We start from the raw sequence: 19282 nt of genomic DNA on the forward strand, positions 1-19282 counted from the left end.
AATGGCGCTAATTAGCAGTTGGCAAGACTCCCATCCTCGTTAATTAGCGATAACGAGGATTTATCTCCAGGCCAGATCCAGCAGAGCGGGAAAGGAGCTGCGTTCCCCAAGCGGGGCAGGAGCCTGGTGCCACGCAGCCCGACGTGCCGGGGCCTGTGCCGTCCCTCCAGCCCTGGGTGCACGACGAGCCGCAGGCGTTAAAATGCTCGATTTTATTTAAAACAGCACTTGGAGAGGGAAAAAGGCAGCAGGGGGACGAAGGGCGGTTGCATATAAAAATAAACCAGGGTGGCCGGAGTTGCAGAGGCCCGCAGCCCCTCTGGCTGCCCCCCTGTCGTGTCTCGGAGCCCAGGGCCATGGTGTCCCCGCAGGACCCGGTCACCAAGGGGGACACCGGCCACGGTGAGTGGCTCCCCCCGGCAAAAAGCCACGGTGCAAACGCACCCCGAGACCCGCATGGAGACGAAGAGGTGAGACAGCGTCCGGGGGGTTCCCCATGCCACCGCTTTCTGAGCGGCACCTTCCTCCCTGTCGTTGGTTTGAGAAGAGTTTCTGCATCGAGTAGCTGCATCCGTGGCCGGTCCCTCGCCCGGCTCTGGGGTCGCGGCTCCGCTCCGGGATGGAGCGGCCGGGGCGGCGCGGGCGGGCGTCAGCAGGAGCTGGCCTGGAGGTTGGCCTCGTTGAGCAGCGAGGCGATGGAGGAGGGCCCGTAGGCGCTGTCGAACTCCTCGTCCGAGCTGAGCTGGTCGTCTTGCAGGGAGGAATCGGCGGCCGAGCGGGCAGCTTTGCGCCTGGGGAGGGAGAAGAGGGGTGAGCCCGTGCCCAGGGATGGGCTGGCACCCGCCTCCAGCCCGGCACGTCCTACCAAGCCTCCTTCTCCAGCGCCTTGATGCGGTTCTGCAGCTGCTCGTTGAGCTCGTGCTGCTCCTCCAGCTCCCGCTGCGCCTTCTTGCGGGCGCCCTCCAGCCGCTCGATCTCCTCCTCCGCCTCATCCACCTGACGCTTCAGGGCCTTCACCCGCAGGCTCAGCTGCGGGGAGACAGGGCAATTCCCACGGGATTAGGATGGCCGGTGCAGGGCAAGCACCCAAGGGTCCCTTAGGAGGGTCCCGAAGCCGCTCGGCCTCTCTGAGGGCTCCCGTCCGCCACCCACCTGGTCCTTCTGGTCGCTGACGTGCTGCCGCTCGTCATCGATCTGGATGGTCAGCTCCTTCACCTTCCTCTCCAGCTTGCGGTTGGAGGACAGCAGGATGCTCTTCTCCCTGCAGCAAAGCAACGGGTCGTGGGCAAGCCGGGCTGGCAGCGGTGGGGGCGAAGGCACCCCCCGAGGCGGGGGCTCCGCGGCCGGTACCTCTCCTCCGCCTGCAGCTTGTCCTGCAGCTCCTCCACCCGCGCCTCCAGCTGCGAGACGTTGCTGCTGGGTTTCTGCAGCCCCTCCGAGCTGGCCAGGCGGCTCTTCAGCTCCTTGTTCTACAGGGAGGAAAAACCCCAGCGCCGTCCCCGTCACCGCCCGCAGGGCTCCCAGCCCGGGTGGGAAAGGCTCAGAGCCTCGCTTATGTAAATCCCGGCGGTGAGTCAGGGCCCAGAAACCCTTTCCCAAGGAGGAGACGTAACGAGTGGGTTATATAATGGCAATTAGCCGCGCTGGCACCAGCGGGGGCACGAGGTGAGACCGGAGGGGACAGCGACGTACAGGGGACCGGCGGGTGGAAGAGCCCCCGCCAGCTCCGTGATGCTCGTCCCCCCTCAGCTCCCCAATTTCTGCTCTCAAACACCCTCGCTGGCCAAAAAAGGCCCCCAAAACACCACAAACCCCAGCTCCTTTCCCCATCCCGCACAGCGGCATCGCCCCAGCCTCGGCAACCCGGCAGCGGCAATGATGGCGGCTGCCGCTGGGCCGGGCCCTGCGGCGTCAGCAGGAGCGGCCCCGTGTTTTTCTTGGCAGCGGCAATTCTGCGCCGAGAACAAGAACAGCTCGGGGAGCTCAGCTCCCGTTGCTCTGTCTCGCCAAGAGCCAGCTCGGGGTTAGGTAACGAAGGGTTTGGAGCGCAAGCCCGGGCAGGCTGGCGGGGAACCTCGAGGAAAGGGGGGATCCCACGGGAACGCCACCCTGGGGAGATGCCAGACGGCTCCAAGGATGCTCCGGCCAGGGATGGGGCATGGGGAGGCCGGGCCGGGCCGTATTCGGAGCAGGGAGGAGCAGGAAAAGCTCCTTGGGAACACGGTCGCTCTCCCAGGGATGCTCTAGAGGGGAGCGGGGCCACACGGAGACGCTTTGCCCTGCATCCCCCACGGTCCAGCCGCCCTCTGGCTGCGGGCTGGATCCGGCCCCTCCGCGGCTCAGCCTTACCTGCCTCTCCAGTGAGACCTTGTCACACTCCAGGTCCTGCCGGCTGGAGCGCTCCTGCAGCAGCTCTGCCCGCAGCTGGTCGATCTGGGGACAAGGACATGGCACCGGTTGGTTTTGCCACGTCCTTCACCACTGCGTTCACTCGGCGAGAGATCGGGGCCACCGCAATTCCCTCCCATGACACCAGTGCCGCAGAGCACGGGTGGACTCGGTGCACCCAACACGGTGGCTGTCCCACGGCGCGCAGCCAGTGCCGATGACACCAAAAACCCCTGATGAGAGGATTTTGGTTCCTTCCTAAATTAGTTACTACCATTCTGGCAAGCAGCCCAGAGATGAGGGCTGCAATTTTCCACCGGAAGGTTTAAACTGGTTGGACTGGGATTTGGGGACCCGGCTGTGCTCCCAGCTCTGCCCGGCACTGCAGGGCACGGCGGCGCGGTCGTGCTGGGGGCAGGAATGGGTTTAATCCACTGATGGAACAAAACCAGAAGCGCCCCAGGGGCCGCTTTCAGGTTGACCAAGGCGAAACACGCAGCTTCGTGCGTTATTTTAAAGCAAAGGAAATAGGACTTTATACAAAAAATTGCTTGATTTTTATTCAAGCAGCCCCAAAAGCCGGTGGAGCCGCTTCTGAGCCGAACCCAGCTGTGGTTTCGTGCGCATCCCTGCTCCGCAGCTCCCGTGCTTCAGACAGGATTCACGGAAAAAAGCCTCTCCTGGGGTGTGCCCATTTCCCAGAGAGAAGAATGGGAAAACCGAGGGGTGGGAGCCCCTGTTCCAAGCCCCAGGCTGGATCCCGGTGGGGCAGGAGGGAGATGGGCTATAAGCGGAGGAGCTGCCGATCCCGGGAGGCTTGGCAGGCAGCTCCCGCCCGCCCGAAGAGCCCAAGCACCGGCTCTGGCTTTGCAGGTAATAAGCGGGTGGGTTAAGAGGGAGGGAGCCCGCAGCCCGGTGTAATTTAAGCCCCAGCTTCCTGCACAAACACAGACCTCGCCCTGTCATTTCAGGGGATTTTTTTTTTTTTTTTTGTTTGCGTCAAGCCCATATAATTTCCGTTTGCGCCCGAACCAGCTTTTCAGACACCGTCACCTGGATTGAGCTCGGAGTGACGGAGGGCTCCGGGCTGCTCGCTAACGACTCATTAATGGGGTTTTAGCTCCGGTGACCAGCCGTACCCCAGGACCCGAGTGATCCGGCGCTATTTCGCCGGAGCTGGGGGGGCTCTGCCGCGGCACCAGCCGCGCTCGGGGCGGCACTGCCTGCCCTACCTGGTCTCTGCTCCGGTTGACCCTCTCCGTCAGCAGCTCCACTGTGGTCCTCTCCTCGTCCAGCTCCACCTCCAGGCGCTTGGACTTTTCCTGCGAGGAGAGGGGACCAGAAGGGTCGGCACGGGCCCGGGGTCCCCACAGGAGGGGACAGGCGGCTGGAGGGGCTCAGGCCAGCCGGGGCCAGGGCCGGGGATGCTGGAGGAAGGGGGTTTGCTCCGACAACGCTTCCAGTCCAGCAAAACCCAGCCGGCCCAGGAGGCAGGAGGAGGGAGGTGCTCGGTATGAGACCCTGATGCCGTGAGGACCCCCGTGCGCCCACCACCCTGCTGGGCAGAATAACCCGCAACGCGACAGCCTGCGGCAAGCTGAGCCGCGGGGCAACGCCGGACAGAGCCGAAACAAAGCCGGCTGCAACGGCAATTAATAAATATTAATATTAGCAATAGCACCCCCCCCAGTGCTGCGTAACTCCTCTTTCGCAGCGGCTGCGGGACGGGGGAAGGCTGGGCGAGCTCTGCCCCTTGCTGTTAGCACACAGCACTGCAGGAACGGGGCGAGTGGTTTTGGGGCGCCGCGCAGTGCTCCCCACCTCCAGCGCCTTGACGTGCCGCGAGCGATCGTCCTGGGAGCGCTTCTTGGTCTCCACCTCCTGCTCCAGGTTGTGCAGGCGCTGGAGCAGCACCTCCTTATCCAGCAGCGTGCTCTCCCGCTCCGCCTGGCTGTCCTGTAGCGCTTGCTTCAGCCGCGCGACCTGCAGCGCCGAGGGAAACGGTGTCCGCACGCGAGACGTGTCCCCAGGCTCCCCGTGGAGGGATGGAGAGGGCGGCGTGGGGACCCACAGCCCCCCAGCCCTGGCTGTACCTCGTCCTGCAGCTGTCCCATGCTGAACTGCATCTTTTCCACCTCGGCGCCCCGATCCTTGGCTTGCTTTTGGGAGTCCGTGATCTCCTTTCGTGACTTCTCCTTGAACTCCTCCAGCTGCGACTTCAGCACGGCCAGCGAGCTGTGCGACTCCTGCGTCATCTGCTCCAGCTGCGGCAGAGCGGGGACAGCTCAGGAGCTGGGGACCAGCCTGTGCACCCCATCCTGCCCTGATGGGGCTCGAGGGGGGAGAAGGTACCCATGGGCACAGGGCTGGGGGGGACATTTCTGCCCCGTGGGCTCAGGAGCACCGTGGCAAGGGGTGCAAGGCTGCCAGAGCAGCCTGGATGACCCCAGACTCTGAGCAGGCACCAGGCTCTTGCAGGAGCTGCTTAGAGAACGGTAGGGGACAACATGGCCCTGGGACACCAGGGGATGCTGATCCCTGGGGACAGCGTGGTTTTATGGAGTCTCCTGGGACATCAGGGAAGGATCTGTCCCAACTGGCTCCTCAGGGAAACTGGATGCATCCCCAAAGTCCCGGATCCCTCCCCTCACCCAGCGAGGGGAGATCTCCATCCCGTGGCCCAGAGACCGGGCGTCGTGGCACACGATGCCCCATGGGACGGGGGTCGTGGGGGTGCAAGTGGCCCCAGAGGGACCCGGGCACCCCAACCTCTTTGTTCAACTTCTCCGTGGTGCGATCGAGCAGGCGTTTCTGCTCCTCCAGCTCGCTCTTGGCACGCTTGAGCTGCTCCTTCTGCCGCTGCTCGTCCTGGTAGGACGCGCCCAGCTCCTGGTGCTCCTGCGTCAGCCGGGCCAGGCTCCGCTGCGCCTCCTCCAGGCGCGTCTCCAGCGACCGCTTGGCCATCAGCAGCTCCTGCTCTCGCTCCGCGGCTTCGCCCAGCGACTCCTCCATCTGCCTGCGCCCTGCCTGCAAGGAGGGGGCTCTTCAAACTCCTTCCCACGGCAGGGGAAGAGCTCAGGGCAGCTCAGGAACGGCCGCAGCCTCGGTACCTCCAGTTTGGTGACCTTCTCCTTGAGCCGTGCCTGAGAGCCCTCCCAGTTCTCGCCCAAGCGCTCGTACTCCTTCAGCTGCGTCTCCATCCCGAGGATCTTCCTCCTCAGGTCGTCGTTCTGCTCCTGCAGTTCCCGCAGGCTGGACTCCACCGTCTTCCTCGCCTGCTCCGACGCCTCCCGCGCGCTCTCCAGGGATGCCTTTGCCTGCAACGCAGCCACGGCACAGGGTGGACCTGGGGCCAGTCGCCGTGCCGGGGGATCTTGGGGGCAATTTGGGCTTGTACCATTGGGAGGAGCCCATGGTGGGCAGATCCGGGGCTGCTGGTTTGCCGCATCACCCCATGCCTGCGAAATTTGGGGCTCGCAGGAAGGTTCGAGGGCAGCCCACAGTGGGGATAGCTCCCGGGCTCACGGCTGGGTAGGGCAAACCCCTTCCTCCAGTGCTCACCTTGGTGGCCTCATCCCGCTCCTCCTGGAGCTGCTGCAGGTCTCTGCGGTACCGCTCCAGCTCCCCGTCGCGGCTGGACGCCTCCTCCCGCATGGTGCCCTTCAGCGCCGCCAGCTCCTGCTCCCGTTGCTGCAGCAGCTCCTCCTGGCTCTGCTTCTCCGCTGCCAGCTCCCGCTGCGCCTCCCGCGCCTGCCGCAGCTCCTGGGACAGAGGGGACGGCGGTTGGGGACCCTCGGCGCTGGATGCGGTCCCCGGTGCCGTGTGCGCCTCCTCCCTCGTCACCCACCTTCCTGAGTGCCTCCAGCTCGCCGGGGTCCACGGCGCTGCTCCGTGCCTGGTCCGCCTCCTCCCGGGCGGCCGCGAAGCGCTCCCGCAGCTCCCGCAGCTCCTCCTCAAACTCCTCCCGCTCCAGCTTCACCTGCAGCAGCCTGGAGAGGGGCAGGATGAGGCCACCCAAACCCACTCCTGCGTCCTCATGTCCCACACGCCCATTCCCAGGTCCCAGCGTGCCCAGAGAGCGGCACCCAGCTCAGCCGTCACCTTTCTCCCTGCGTGCCCAGGGGAGGAGAAGGCGAACCGGCCCCAGCCCAGCTCCCAACCCATTCTAACGGGGTTTGGAGTGAAGATGCTGGGTGGTTGCGAGTGGCTGGACCTCCCTAAAAGCTGCTCGTGCCTCTGGCTCAGCCGCAGCCCCAGCACTTACTCCTGCTTGGTGTTGCGGAGCTCGTCTTTGTTCTTCTGGAACATGTCCCGCCAGTGCCCCGTCTCCTCCGCGCTCTCTTCCAGCTCCCGCTGCAGGTTCCTCACCACGGTGTTGATCTTCTGCCTCTCCGACTCCAGGTCGGCCTGATCCTGGAGCGAAGCGTTGAGCGCTCGCCCGCAGAGCGGCATCCTCACGGGATGCTCCAACAGTGCTGAGGTCCTGCCCTGGTCATTGCCCCCGAAGCAGCCCGGGGAACCCACGCGGGGGCCTGGGGAGCCCCCACACCTCCGCAAACTGGCTCCGCTCAGCCCCCAGCATCTCCGCCCTGGGGCGGCGAGAGCCAGGGCAGATGGATGCTCCGATGGGGCAAGCTTGGGGCAGGACACAAACCCCCTTTCCAGCTCAGGACCATTTAAAGGGGGAATTCAAGGACACCAACTCAAAGCAAAGACCCTCCCCAGCCACAGCCAGAACGACCCCGTGCTCCATCCCTCCCCGGCAGCCCTCCTCACGGCCAGACCTGCGAGATGCCCTCCATGCTGCGCCGCAGCTGCTCCATGTCGTTCTGGTACTGCTGCCGGACACGGTCGAGCTCCTTGTCATGGCTGGCCACCTCCTCCTTCAGGGCTCCCTTCAGCGCCGTCAGCTCCCGCTCCCGCAGCCGCAGCTGCTCCTCCTGCCGCTGCTTGGAGCTCAGGGCCTCTTCCAGCTCCTCCCTGGTCTCCAGCAGCTCCTGGGCGAAGGGGACAGCCGGGCTTAGCGGCAGCAAAGAGGCACAGGAGGGTGCTCATGCCCTGGTGCAACTGGCACCGTACCTTGTACAAGGCTTCGCTGTCCGGGGACGCGCCGGAGCCCTTGCGCAGGCGGTCGAGCTGTCGGTGCATGGCCAGCAGCTGCTCCTCGCAGTCGCCCAGCCGGGTCTCTGCCTGCTCCTTGGCTGTTTTCACCTCGCTCAGCCTGGAGGGCAGCGCGGGGCCCTTCACAGCCTGGCAGGGACCTGCTCTCCCCTTGAGACCCCGGCCACATCTGCACCCCGAAGGGCCGGGGCTGCAGCACCCACCCGCGAGCATGGTGGACGGCTCGTCCTGGCACGGCAAAGGGGCCAGGGACAGCAGGGGTGACAGCCACCCACCCTGCACTCCCCCAGCCCTCTTTGCATCTCCAGACACCCCTGCCGCCCTCCCACCACCCTCCATCAGCATCCCCAGCCCTGGCGCATTCTGCAGCGTGGCCGCAGCCCCCGGGAGCAGCTCTTACTCTTGCAAACTTCTCTGCAGCTCCTGGGTTTTCTTCTCCAGGGCGGCCCGCAGACGCTGGCTCTCCCCTTCGGCCTCCCGCAGCCGGGCTTCCAGGGCCCGAGCGGAGCCGCTCCTCCCCGGCTCCCTGGTCAGCTCCAGCTTCTGGCGGAGCTGCAGGAGAGGGGACACCGGTTGGGCAGAGCAGCCAGCGACCGCAGCGATGCTCCCTGTCCCCCTCCCCACATCCCCCGGCTCCGGCGGGGACGGGAAGGACGCCTGCACCCCCAGCATCCCTGAGACCCCCAGCAGGGTTAAAACAGACCAGGAGAAAACTTGGTCTCGCCTGGGCACGAAGCCCAAGTGAAGGGGGCTCAGAGCAGGGACCCATCGTGCTTCCCCCTCCAGGGACATAAACCGGGATCCCACGTCCCCCGGAAGCCCCCAGCCTTCCGCCTGGCTTCACCTTGGTCTCCTCATCGAGCTTCTCCTGCAGCTCCTCCACCTTCCGGGCCAGCTCTCTGTGCTGGGGCTGGGAACACGCCGCGTCCTTAGCGGGCACCTGGAGAGACCCCCCAGGCTCACTCGGTGGGTTCGGGGCACCAAAACCCCGCCAGGGCCACAGCTTGGTCCCCAGCCACCGCCTGTCAGCTGCATGCTGCTGGAGTCCCGTCCTCAGCATGCCAGGACACCGTGCCGGGAAGGCAGGAGCCCCCCAGGGGGCTTGGGACCGGTCTCCCCACCGAGCAGGGAGCAGCACCGGGATGGCCCCGACTCACCGCCAGCTCCTGCATCTTCTCAAGCAGCCGGGCAGTTTTCCTCTTCAGGGAGATTTCGCTCTCGCTGCTCCTGAGGGCGTCAGAGGCGGGGGAAGCGATTGGGGCTCACTCCCCCAAAATCCTGAGCACCGGCTGGATACAGGGGCACCCCCGCTCCCAAATCACCCCGCAGCATCCCACCCGCAGCCACCGGTGCTTCAGGGAGGGGGCAGGGAGCGACGGGGGCATGCGGGGGCCTTGGGGTCTCACCCTTCCTTCAGGATGCTGTAGATGAGCTCCTTGGGGTGCTCGCTGCTGCCGGGCTGGGCGACCTCCCGCTGGTCGCGCAGCAGGTCCGGGGTGGATTTGAGCTGCTGTGAGAGATTAAAAAGCTCAGCTCCGGCAAGGACACGAGCCGCCCCGCAGGTCCCACCACTCCGGAGGACACCGGTGCTCGCCTTGGTGCCGGTGCCCCCCTTGGTTAAGGAGCTGGTGACCCTTGTGATCCCAGCAGGATCCAGTCCCCCCAGTACCTGCAGCTCCGCCCGGGCTTTGCTCTGCAGCCGCTCAGTCGTGGGCTCCTCCACGGCCCGGTTCGCTTGCTGGCTCCTCGTCCCCCCGTCCTCCATCCCTCCGGCTCCACTCGGGCGGCTCAGGCTGCCGGCGGGCACTGAGGGGTGGGGGCGAACGCCGCTGGCCCGGCGCTGGACACCGCTCAGCTCCCCGGCATCCAGCATGTCGCGGTGAGAGACGCGGCCGTCCAGGCTCTGCGAGCGTTTCCTCTCCTCCGAGGGGATCCGGCCCCTCCTGGCCGCCCGGCCTCGCTGCTGCACCTTCCCGTCGAACTTGCTGATGAGTGAATCCACCGAGCAGAGGGGTTTGGTGTCCACGTCGCAGCCGCCGGCATCCACTGTGGCCTCCGTGTCTGAGCAGGGGTCCTTGGCCATGGCCCTCGAGCTGGAGGCTTTGCTCCGCTCCGGCGCAATGTTCAACATGCTGCTGCTTTTGCCGCCGGCCAGAGCCCGGTGCTGCCGGCTGCCGCTGGCCCGGGGAGTGCCAGCGGCAAGGGGCTCATCCATGGCGGCACCGAGCAGATCCCCATGGGACTGTGTCCTCCGCAGCTCCTCCCCGAGCGGCCGCTTGCCCGGCGGAGGTTTGGGCTCATGCCGAGAGGTCGCCGGGATGCCACTCACCTCCTCGTCCGAGGTGCTGTAGGACGAGCCATGCCGGGGCTGCCGGCCGGCGTAGGGGTTTTCTGGCAGGTCCGAGTCGGAGCTGACGGAGCCGGAGGGCTGGGGGCCGGTGGGGGCGTTCGGGTAGGAGCCCTCGCTCTTGATCTGCACCCCGAAGGAGTCGCCACCCTTCTCGCCGCTGTTGAGGACGACGAAGGGCTGCCCGGCGATGCCCTGCACCCGCACCGCCACCCCGTAGGAGCCGGGCTTGCCCCGCGCCTTGGGGGGTCTCCGGGGCTCCTGCAGGTCATTGATGAAGCGGATCTGGACGCCGTAGTCCACGGGGCTCTGCTTCTCCGCCATGGCCGTGCTCACCGGCCACTCCATCCCCGGGGCTCAGCGCCGTGGTCCTGAGGGAGGGAGAAAGGGGGAAGAGTCATCCTCCGATCAGAGGGGGTGCTCGGTGAAGGTCCGGCAGCACTTTCCCGTGAGGACGGGTGCCAGAGGACAGCCGGTGCCGGCGCTGCAGCGTCCCCAGGACAGGACGGGGACAAGGCTTGCTGCGCCAGCACCGGCATCGCCCGGCTGCTCCCGGGGGGACGCTGGGGAGGGCAGGGGGAGCAAAGCCCCCCCACCCTGCACGCAGCATCGGCGGCCAGACCCTCACCGCGTCTCCTGCCGTTCGCCCTTGGCGGCGGGACCCCAGGGATGCGGAGAGGAGGCAGAGATCCCAGCCGGGCTCTGCACCCGGGCTGCGCTCCCGCTGCCTCCCAGACGCCTGCGGAACACCGCAGCCTCGCTGCAGCCGGAGCTCCGGCGTCCCTCAGCATCACCCCCAGCGCCCGCCGTCCCCGCGGCCGGGGCAGCTGCCCGGGTCCCTTGGGGAGGGGACAGATATGAGCAGTGACATATTGGGAACAGCGTGATGTAACCCTCCCCCTCGGTCCTGCGGCACCCAGGGCGATGCTGCCCGGCAGGAGACCGGCAGGAGCGGAGGACACGGCGGGGGCCGAGCTCCCCCATGGGCACCTTGGGGGCGAAGTGACAGAAAAGCCCCGCATCAGCCCCTGAGCCCCACAGCATCGTGCCTTCACCCCCCAGCGCACCGGGAGCAGCAGCGGCTTCTTTCTCTGCTGTAAATAAACTGGATGCCGGGAGTGACGCGAGGTGCCGAGCGCTCAGCTTGCGCCCACGTCCCCGGGAGGGCGACCCTGGGGGACCCCGGGACCCAAGGGGACCCTGAGCCAGGTGGGGGGGGTGCTTAAACACCTCCACCATGGAGGAAAACAAAAAAGCAAACCCAAACCCCCATGCTTTCAGCTCGGGTCCAGACATCGCCCCCAGAGTTGCCCCGGCCCAGAGCGGGGGCAGGCGGGGATGGAGCATGGATGCGGATGGAGCAGCGGGACGCCCGGCACAGCTGGGCTCTCCCATGTCCTCGCATCAACCCTGAGCCCACGTCTCATCCCGTGCCCACCCCAGGGAAGAAGCCGAAGCCCTGCTGCCATGGGACGCAGCTCTCTGCAGAGAGAGGGAAGGCACCGGAGATGCCGGGCCCGGAGCAGCAGCGTGGGCCGGAGGTGGCAGCGGGCGCCGTGCAGACCCGGCCGGGCAGTGCCAGGAAGGATGAGCCGTTTGCTTCCCCTGGCCCTGCCAGCTCCCCACCGCCACCGTCTGCTCCCGTCCCCCAGCCAAACTCGGCAGGGGCGGCTCCTGCAGCTCCTCCGTTTTGCCGGAGTCCCGACGAGCCCTTTGGGTCTCCTGCACCCCTCCCCAGACCCAGCGGCGAGGGCAGCAACCAGGAGCTGCAGGCAGCAGCAGGCAAGGGACTGGCTCGTTACTTTGCAGGTGACGGAGCCCGGGAGCCAGCACAGGGGATGGGAGAAGAGCCCTCGTCTCATGAGCTCGCTATCCCTGCACGGCGTACAGCTAACGAGATCAGCGGCAGACACCAGCCTCTGTAAATACTCCCCGAGCCCAACACCTGCGGCGAGAGCCCCTACAGCAAATCTCATCGGTCCGGTCCCTCGGGTGCCGCAGCGTCCCCTCCAAGCCGCGGGGACGGGGGCCTGGGGGGAACAGGATGGCCACCAACCTGCAGCAGCAAAGCGAGGGAGGGCAACCAGCTTCAGCAGCAAAATTCAGAATTTTCCACAGCTGCCAGCGTCCAAAGTGCGGCCGGGGATGAGGCACGGCCCGGGCAGGGAGAGGGCTTGGCCCTGGCTGCTATCGGGGTGGGAACCACGGGCCCTGGGCGCAGCACCCGCCTCGGCAAGACCTTTGGATGGGTGGCAAGGGGGGGGTGCAGCATCGTGGCATCATGGTGGCACGGCATCCTCCACGGCATTGCCAGCGGGGCAGGGGCTCGCCGAGCAAAGCGCCGGCTGTCCCAGCATCACCGCCGCCGGCAAAGGACACGGCTCTGCTGCACCACCTGCCCCTGCCCTGGCAAAGCGGGAACCAGGTGGCGGATAACCGCGGGGGTCGGATGCGGCTGGGGACGTGGCTGGGCTCAAACCCAGCTGGCACAGGACCGGACCGGGGAGAGGAGGGTTTGCTCTTTCCAAGGGAGCGCTGGCTGGAGATGCACGGCTTCGCTCCCGGCGTTGGGGGGCTCCGGCGCACGAGCCGGCGTTTGGGGAGCAGGTGAGGCAGGCCCGGTAAGCTCCCAGGAATGCCTCCCTCCTCCTGGAAGGGCTCCAGCTTGCAGATAAAGGGCTGGAGCCGGATCGCATTCCTGTGTGGGAGAGCAACACCCAACCCTGGGCTGGAAACAGCCCCAGGAGGGGATTTCACTGGAAACGGCAGGGAAGGAGCCTGGAAGCAGGAGGGATGGAGAATCAGGGCTAAGAATAGGCTGTCTGTTGTCCCCGGGCCGCGCGTTGTGCTCCAACACACCTTAACCCCGCCCTGGCTCGGGCTGGCAGCGACGGCACCGAGCGGCGGGGGTCCTGCGCCCGGCCAAGGCGAGAGCGGAGCCGGCAGGAGCAGGCAGGCAGCGAACCGGCAGGAGAGGTCTCTTGCCGGTGGTCACGCACCTCCGGCATCACGCTGCCGGCCGGCAGCGCTGGGATGGCGGGCGGCCAGCTCCGCTCGCCCGTATCAGCGGCACAATAAGCCCTTTGTGCCGACGACGTTAACCCAGAAAGTTGTTTTGCAATTTGCAGGCGGTGCTGGAAAAGGCTCCTACGCCGAGCAGGGCTCTGTGCCGCCGCGGCTCCCCACTCCCAGCACCAAGAACACCTGGGTGGGAAAGGTGAAGGCTGCCAGGTCGGGCTGATCCTCCTCCGCCAAGGCCAGCCAGGTAATCTGACCGCAGGCAGTCGCACACCAGGAAGCCGGCGAGGAGCCGGCACCGTTTTGCGGTGAAGCTGGAGCCTATCTCTGAGCCGCCTTGGTCCGAACCGAACGGGTCAGGTCGTGCGGCCGCACCCCCTGAGCACGGCGAGCAAAAGCTGTCCGATTATCCCAGAGCGCTTCGTGTCCAGACCGACGTCGTGGGGAAGGGGCCAGCAGAGATACACGAGCCTGGCAGTTCTCCCACCCCCTGCTTTGTGGCTCCCGGCACGGTTTAGGCCATTTCCACCCAGGGCTTCCCCAAAGCTTTGCTCACCTGCAAGGCTGCTTGCTCAACCGTGTTTGTACACAGCCCTGGTTTTGCTCGGGGCCAAAGTCCAGGCCTGATCTCAGGCGCAGGCAGCACACGCCGTGCCTGCGCCCTGCCTGTCACCGGGCCAGCCCGCGCCGACACCGGCGGAGACCGGCTGTTCCTGCTCTCCCGCAAACTCCGGAGCATGAAACCCCGATAAATCCTCGGCTGAGCACATGAACCGTGCGCTGTGGCCAGGTCAGAGGAACCCGAAACCAGGGCACCCGCGGCTGCGTCACACAACAGGGACGGGCTCATCATGACGCTGGCCGGCATCGCGCCGGGGGGCTGGAAGAGGAACGATGCCAGGGAATGAGGGTCGCCCCGCAGGCAATGTCCCCTGGGGCTCCCACCGGAGCTGATAAGAACCGAATTCCTTCGCGCCCCAGCCCAGCGGCAGGCAGAGCCCTCAGGTTAATCATCAACCCAGATACTGGAAAATCCCGTTCCCTGCCGCTCCCAGGGCTCCGTTTCGGAAACCGAAAGCCCCATCCCCTCCTGCGGGACCCCGCGTAGGGTCAGACCCGTAACCAAACCGCGCTCTCCGTCGTCACGCCGAGGGCAGTGCTCCACCGCGGCGCCCCAAGACCACCGGCATGGCACAAGCCAGGCCATAAGGTGTTTACCGCGGCACCGATCAGATCGGTTTACTGGTTTCCAAGCAAGTCGTGCCTTTGAAACCAGAATTATTTTGATCCACATGCTCGTGGGGATAAATATGTCCCGGGGGACGCTGGCAGGGAGCGAGGAAGAGCTCCGGGGGCATACTGCGGATCTGCACAAGCCGGCGGGTCTCCAGGGCTGCCGGGGTCGGATGCTCTGGTTTCACCCCAAAGCGGGGACCCCATCTGCCCCCCCCCCCCCCCCCCCCAGCGCTGGGATCCCCCGGGCAGGACGGGCAGCGCCAACACGAGACCCAGCGTGCAAACACAGGGACATCACACTAACGCCCGGGGAGGGCAAAGCCTCCAGCCCGGGCAGCGTCCTCGGGGGCGACGCTGCAGCCCCCGCCCCCAAAAAGGAAGGCGCTGAGGGGAGATGCCGCGAGTGCCGCAGCGGCAAACGGCACCGTATCTCGGGGATGGAGATGGAAACCCAGCCCGACTCCAAACCAGCCCGACTGGTCGGGGTGGCGGGAGAGGAAAGCCAGCCCCGAGCAAGCCGCAAACACCCGCCCCAACAGCAGCTCGCGACAGCGGGCAGGGGACGGGGATGGGTTAGCGAGGCCCGCGCAGCCGGGACCTCGGCAAGTCTCGAGGCAGCGATAAGGCAGATGGCAGCAGGGACGGCACCCAAGCCCTAGATTTTTCTTTCTTATTTACACAGGCTGCTAAAAATACCGCCCCGGAGCCCGGCGAAGTAGGGCAGCTCCACGCAGTCAAGTTTCAGGAGGCGCGGCGTTACAGAGGGCAGGGCCCCGGCCCGCAGCACCGCATCGCCGCCGCGCCGGCATGACGCTTCCCGCGAACCGCCGGGTCCAAAGGCTCCCCCCGCCCCGGTACCTCGCCTCCCCGACTCATGGCCCCGGGCGGGACAAGGCTGGGGTTCGTTACCTCAATATTAACAAGAAGCAGCCGCTGCCGCCCCTATAGAGGGCCCTACGGAGGGATGCTATAGGGTCCCTGTATGGGACCCCTCCTCAAAGGGCAAGAGCACCTGCAGATGCAGCTTCCATAGGGAAGCGCAGATCCCTTATGGAACCAGGGGGCAGGTAAAGGCAGCTCCTGTAGGGGCTATAGGGGACAGCAGGTCCCTGACGGAGGAGAGCCGGCGGAATGGGGACAACCAGGTCCCTCACCGGGGGAGCAGCCTGCGGCTCCCTATGGGATCTGCTATAGGGCAGGTCACACCCTGGGGAGAGGAACGCCTATGGGGACTGCTGTAGGGTGGAGCGCACACCAAGGACAAGGACCCCACAGAGGCAGCCCCTATGGGATCTGCTGCAGGGCAAGGGTCCCCCCGCAAAGGAAAGCCCCCAGAGGCCCAGCCCCTATAGGTTCCACCATAGGGCAGAGCATGCCCCAGGAAGGACAGCCCCTACAGCCCAACCCCTATAGGCTTTGCCATGGGGCAGGGCACACGCCAGAGATAACAGCCCCTATAGCGCCAGCCCCCATAGGCGCTGCCAGAGGGCAGGGCACACCCCAGGAAGGACAACACCTACAGACCCAGCCCCTATAGGCGCTGCCGTAGGGTAGGACATGCTCCTGGGACAGCAGCCCCTACAGGCGCTGCCCTAGGGCGGGACACCCTCCCGGGACAGCAGCCCCTATGGCCCCTATAGGCGCTGCCCTAGGGCGGGACACCCTCCCGGGACAGCAGCCCCTATGGCCCCGGCCCCTATAGGCGCTGCCCTAGGGCGGGACACCCGCCCCTATGGCCCCGGCCCCTATAGGCGCTGCCCTAGGGCGGGACACCCTCCCGGGACAGCAGCCCCTATGGCCCCGGCCCCTATAGGCGCTGCCCTAGGGCGGGACACCCGCCCCTATGGCCCCGGCCCCTATAGGCGCTGCCCTAGGGCGGGACACCCTCCCGGGACAGCAGCCCCCGCGGCCCCGGGCAGAGCCCCCCACGCTCACCGCTCGCCGCCGGCTCCGCTCCCGCCGCTGCCCACCGCAACCTGTTACCTTCGCCAGGCCCCGCCCCCGGGGCCGCCCATTGGACCGCGCCCTGCCCTGCCCCGCCCCGGGGCGGGGACTGATCCGATCTTCCCCGCCCACTGACCACGCCCCTCCGAGTGGCGGCCCGCCACCAGAGGGCGGTCACGTGACGCAGGTGCCGCCGCGAGCAGGGCGCCGCCATCTTGGGGAGGGAGCCGCGTCGGTGGCCGCGGCACCTTCGTGCTGCTGAGCCCGGCCCCAGCGCACGGTGCGGCGGGGACGGGCCCGGGCCCCCGCGGCCCCCGCCCCTGCAGGGGCAGCGGAGGGGCCCCCGGGCCTGCGGCGGGGCGCGGGGCGGGGCCATCCCCAGCCCCCGCAGGAGAGTTCCGCCACGCACAAGATGGCGCCCGGCCCCGCCCTACCACGCGCAAGGTGGCACCGCCTCGCCTCGGCCTACGGCGGCCGGGAGCGGCCGCGCTTCCGTCGCGCCTGCGCAGCGCGGGCCGCACCGTGACTAAGATGGAGGCCGGGGGAGCGCGGGCGCCGCCGCCGTTCTGGGCCGGGGGCCCGGCCCCGGGGCAGGCCTACATCCCCGGCGGGCCCGGCCCCGCCGCCGGCCTCCTGCCCTTCACCCGGACGCTGTGAGTGCGGGGGGGGCTGAGGGGGCTGGGGACGGAGGGGATGCGGGGGGCGGGGGCCCGGGGCGGCTGGAGACCCTGGGGAGCTGGGGGAGCAGAGCGGGGCCGGGCGTGGGGAGCGGAGAGGGGCTGGGGTGGAAGAGATGGGGCCGGGGGTGTCGGAGGCCCGGGGGAGGCCGGGCCGCGCTGAGGTTGTCGCCCTCAGGACCCCGATGGTGACGGGCACCTCGGTGCTGGGAGCCAAGTTCGACGGCGGGGTGATCATCGCCGCGGACATGGTGGGCTCCTACGGCTCCCTCGCCCGCTTCCGCAGCATCTCCCGGCTGCTGAAGGTGAACGACACCACCATGCTGGGCGCCTCCGGCGACTACGCCGACTTCCAGTACCTCAAGCAGATCATCGACCAGATGGTGTAAGTTCTGCCCCGGGCTGAGGCCGGGCAAGCCCTGACCGTGCCGCGGTTCCTGCTGCGCTGCTCTCTTCTCCCAGTCCTCAGAGGACCGAAGCGTAATTAAACGCATTCACTGAGCAGGGACAAAACTGAGCTGAAATGCCCCTTGTCCTTTGACAATCCCTTTGGTACAAGAGTCTTTTCCACATCCTCTGCCGAGCGCCGCGGAGAGCCGGTTTCAGGTGTTCTTTGTGGCCTTTGGCTGATTCACCGCTTGTAAGGTTTTCTTTCAAAACGGCCTGCGGGAGGGCGCGCTGTCCTGCTGGTGCTGCAGCTGGAGCGGGGCAGCTGCTCTCTTCCCCGGGGGTTTTCCAGCTTTTCTGAGTTGGGTGGAATTTCTGCCTGAATTAGAATCGACGAGGAGCTCTTGGGAGACGGTCACAGTTACAGCCCGAAAGCCATCCACTCCTGGCTGACAAGAGTCATGTACAACCGGAGATCCAAGATAAATCCGCTCTGGAACACCGTTGTCATTGGAGGCTACTACAACGGCGAGAGGTGAGCGCGGACGAGCGACGCGGAATGCGTGACGGTTGCTGCGCGTCCCTCCCTGGGGCTGTTTCTCGCGGCGGGGGATGCAGAGGGGTCTCTGGCTGGGTGTAGCTGCTCAAAGCCCAAGCCCCTCCCTGCCGCGGCCCTGCCTGCGCAGCCACCGTGCTCACGGATCCGTCCCTTCAGCTTCCTAGGTTACGTGGACATGCTCGGCGTGGCCTACGAAGCCCCTACACTTGCTACAGGTTACGGAGCGTACCTCGCTCAGGTGAGCGTTCGCGTGGAGTACGCTCTTGCTCAGCCGCCACAGCGACCTCCGCGCGGGTGGCTGAGCCGTCGAGCTGTTGGACTTTGTTTTCCCCCAGCCACTGATGAGAGAAGTCTTGGATAAGAAGCCCAGCCTGACGAAGGAGGAGGCCCGTGACCTGATTGAGCGTTGCATGAAAATTTTGTATTACAGAGATGCTCGATCGTTCAACAGGGTGAGCGCCCAGCTTCCGCTTCTCTCCTTGACTTGGGGGCTGGGGTGGCCGCTGTGGCCTGGGGCTGGGGTTCCAGGTCCCCCCGGGCCGTCGTCTGTCTCGGGACACCTCGCGGTAACCCCTGCTTTGGCAGGATCCCGTTAGCAAAGCTCCTCCAGAGCCAGTCTCCCCTTGTGTCCTGCGCCTCAGAAGAGCGGTTGGAGCCTGAGCGCTGCTCTCATCTGGCGTTTTCTTAGACCTGGTGGTACTTCTCCCATCGCTGCAGCTGTAGCACCCAGAGGCTGCAACCTTTTAGCTCTGGAAGCGTTTCTTTTTACCACTGCTGTCTCAACTTGCCCACCGAGGAAAAAGTAAAAACGTTACTGAAAGCAAAGCGACGTTAAAACAAACGTGTTTAAAGGACAGCTCTTCCTCCTGGCTCTCGCTGATGAGAGCTTTCGCAGGGCCCATCTTAGATTCAGGTCTGGAAGCCGGGCGTTATCGAGAATGCCAACGTTTTCTCTCCTCAGTATGAAGTAGCTATCGCAACGGAGAAAGGCGTGGAGGTGGAAGGACCCCTGACCCTGGAAGCCAACTGGGAGATCGCGCACCTGGTCAGGTAACGCACGTGTTGAGCTCAGCCCGCGAGTCGGCGGCCCGGCAGAGCCCGGAGGCACAAATAAAGGGCTGATGCGGGCAGGGGGACGCGCAGCCCCTGTGGGATAAGGGCCCTGCCACGTGTTCGGATCTGGGGGATCGTGGGCAGCAGGAGGAAGCACCGGCCCCGCGCTCTGCCTGGCCGCTCCCCCCGTTAGAGCCGAGGCCTGGAGGCGTCGGCGCGCGTCCCTTCGGGAACGGGAGAGCGTTTTGTCGATGCGCCGTCTGCTTTGCTGCCGCCGTGCTTCCCCAGAGCAGGCGTCCCTGACGGGCAGCGCCTGATAGAAGCGAAAACGCCGATGGTGTTAGTGCAGATGTTGGCCGCGTCCGGGCTGCGTGGTATCCTGACCTTGTCAAAATATCTTCTTGCAGTGGCTTTGAATGATCGCCGAAGAGCTGCTCCAGGCTGTCGTGTCCAGGTTACCGCCCTTGCACGTGCTGTAAATCCGCTACTCCTTTTGAAGCTCCGACCTGATTTGTTTTGGAAACGAAATAAACCTGTTCAGAGGAGCCTGTG

At 66.3% G+C, this 19282-nt stretch overlaps 2 protein-coding genes across 3 annotated transcripts; one reads left to right on the forward strand and one right to left on the reverse strand.

Annotated features, from left to right (window-relative positions):
- Positions 1-197: 197 nt before the first annotated feature.
- Positions 198-16109, reverse strand: CGN (cingulin). Of its 2 annotated transcripts, none has more exons than XM_087772673.1 (21): positions 16046-16109; positions 9179-10227; positions 8916-9016; positions 8667-8736; positions 8354-8449; positions 7910-8061; positions 7468-7609; positions 7173-7385; positions 6653-6801; positions 6236-6377; positions 5950-6150; positions 5499-5705; positions 5158-5415; positions 4482-4652; positions 4210-4371; positions 3621-3710; positions 2350-2433; positions 1351-1469; positions 1153-1261; positions 866-1029; positions 198-791 (listed from the first exon to the last, which is right to left on the reverse strand). In XM_087772673.1, the coding sequence occupies exons 2-21, from the start codon at positions 10202-10204 to the stop codon at positions 650-652; spliced, it is 3798 nt and encodes a 1265-aa protein (XP_087628799.1). In that variant the 5' UTR covers positions 10205-10227; positions 16046-16109; the 3' UTR covers positions 198-649. The 2 variants fall into 2 exon arrangements, with proteins under 2 accessions (XP_087628799.1, XP_087628798.1); XM_087772672.1 differs by having other exon boundaries at positions 8916-9019.
- A 388-nt stretch (positions 16110-16497) lies between these two features.
- On the forward strand, positions 16498-19275 carry PSMB4 (proteasome 20S subunit beta 4). Its single transcript, XM_087772677.1, has 7 exons — positions 16498-16707; positions 16910-17116; positions 17507-17653; positions 17834-17915; positions 18013-18129; positions 18639-18727; positions 19138-19275. The coding sequence occupies exons 1-7, from the start codon at positions 16586-16588 to the stop codon at positions 19148-19150; spliced, it is 777 nt and encodes a 258-aa protein (XP_087628803.1). The 5' UTR covers positions 16498-16585; the 3' UTR covers positions 19151-19275.
- The last annotated feature ends 7 nt before the right edge of the window (positions 19276-19282 follow it).

The sequence above is a fragment of the Nipponia nippon genome, unplaced genomic scaffold (assembly GCF_047370975.1).
Source record: "Nipponia nippon isolate SJK-2023a ecotype South Korea unplaced genomic scaffold, ASM4737097v1 scaffold_36, whole genome shotgun sequence".
Taxonomy (NCBI): Eukaryota; Metazoa; Chordata; class Aves; order Pelecaniformes; family Threskiornithidae; genus Nipponia; species Nipponia nippon.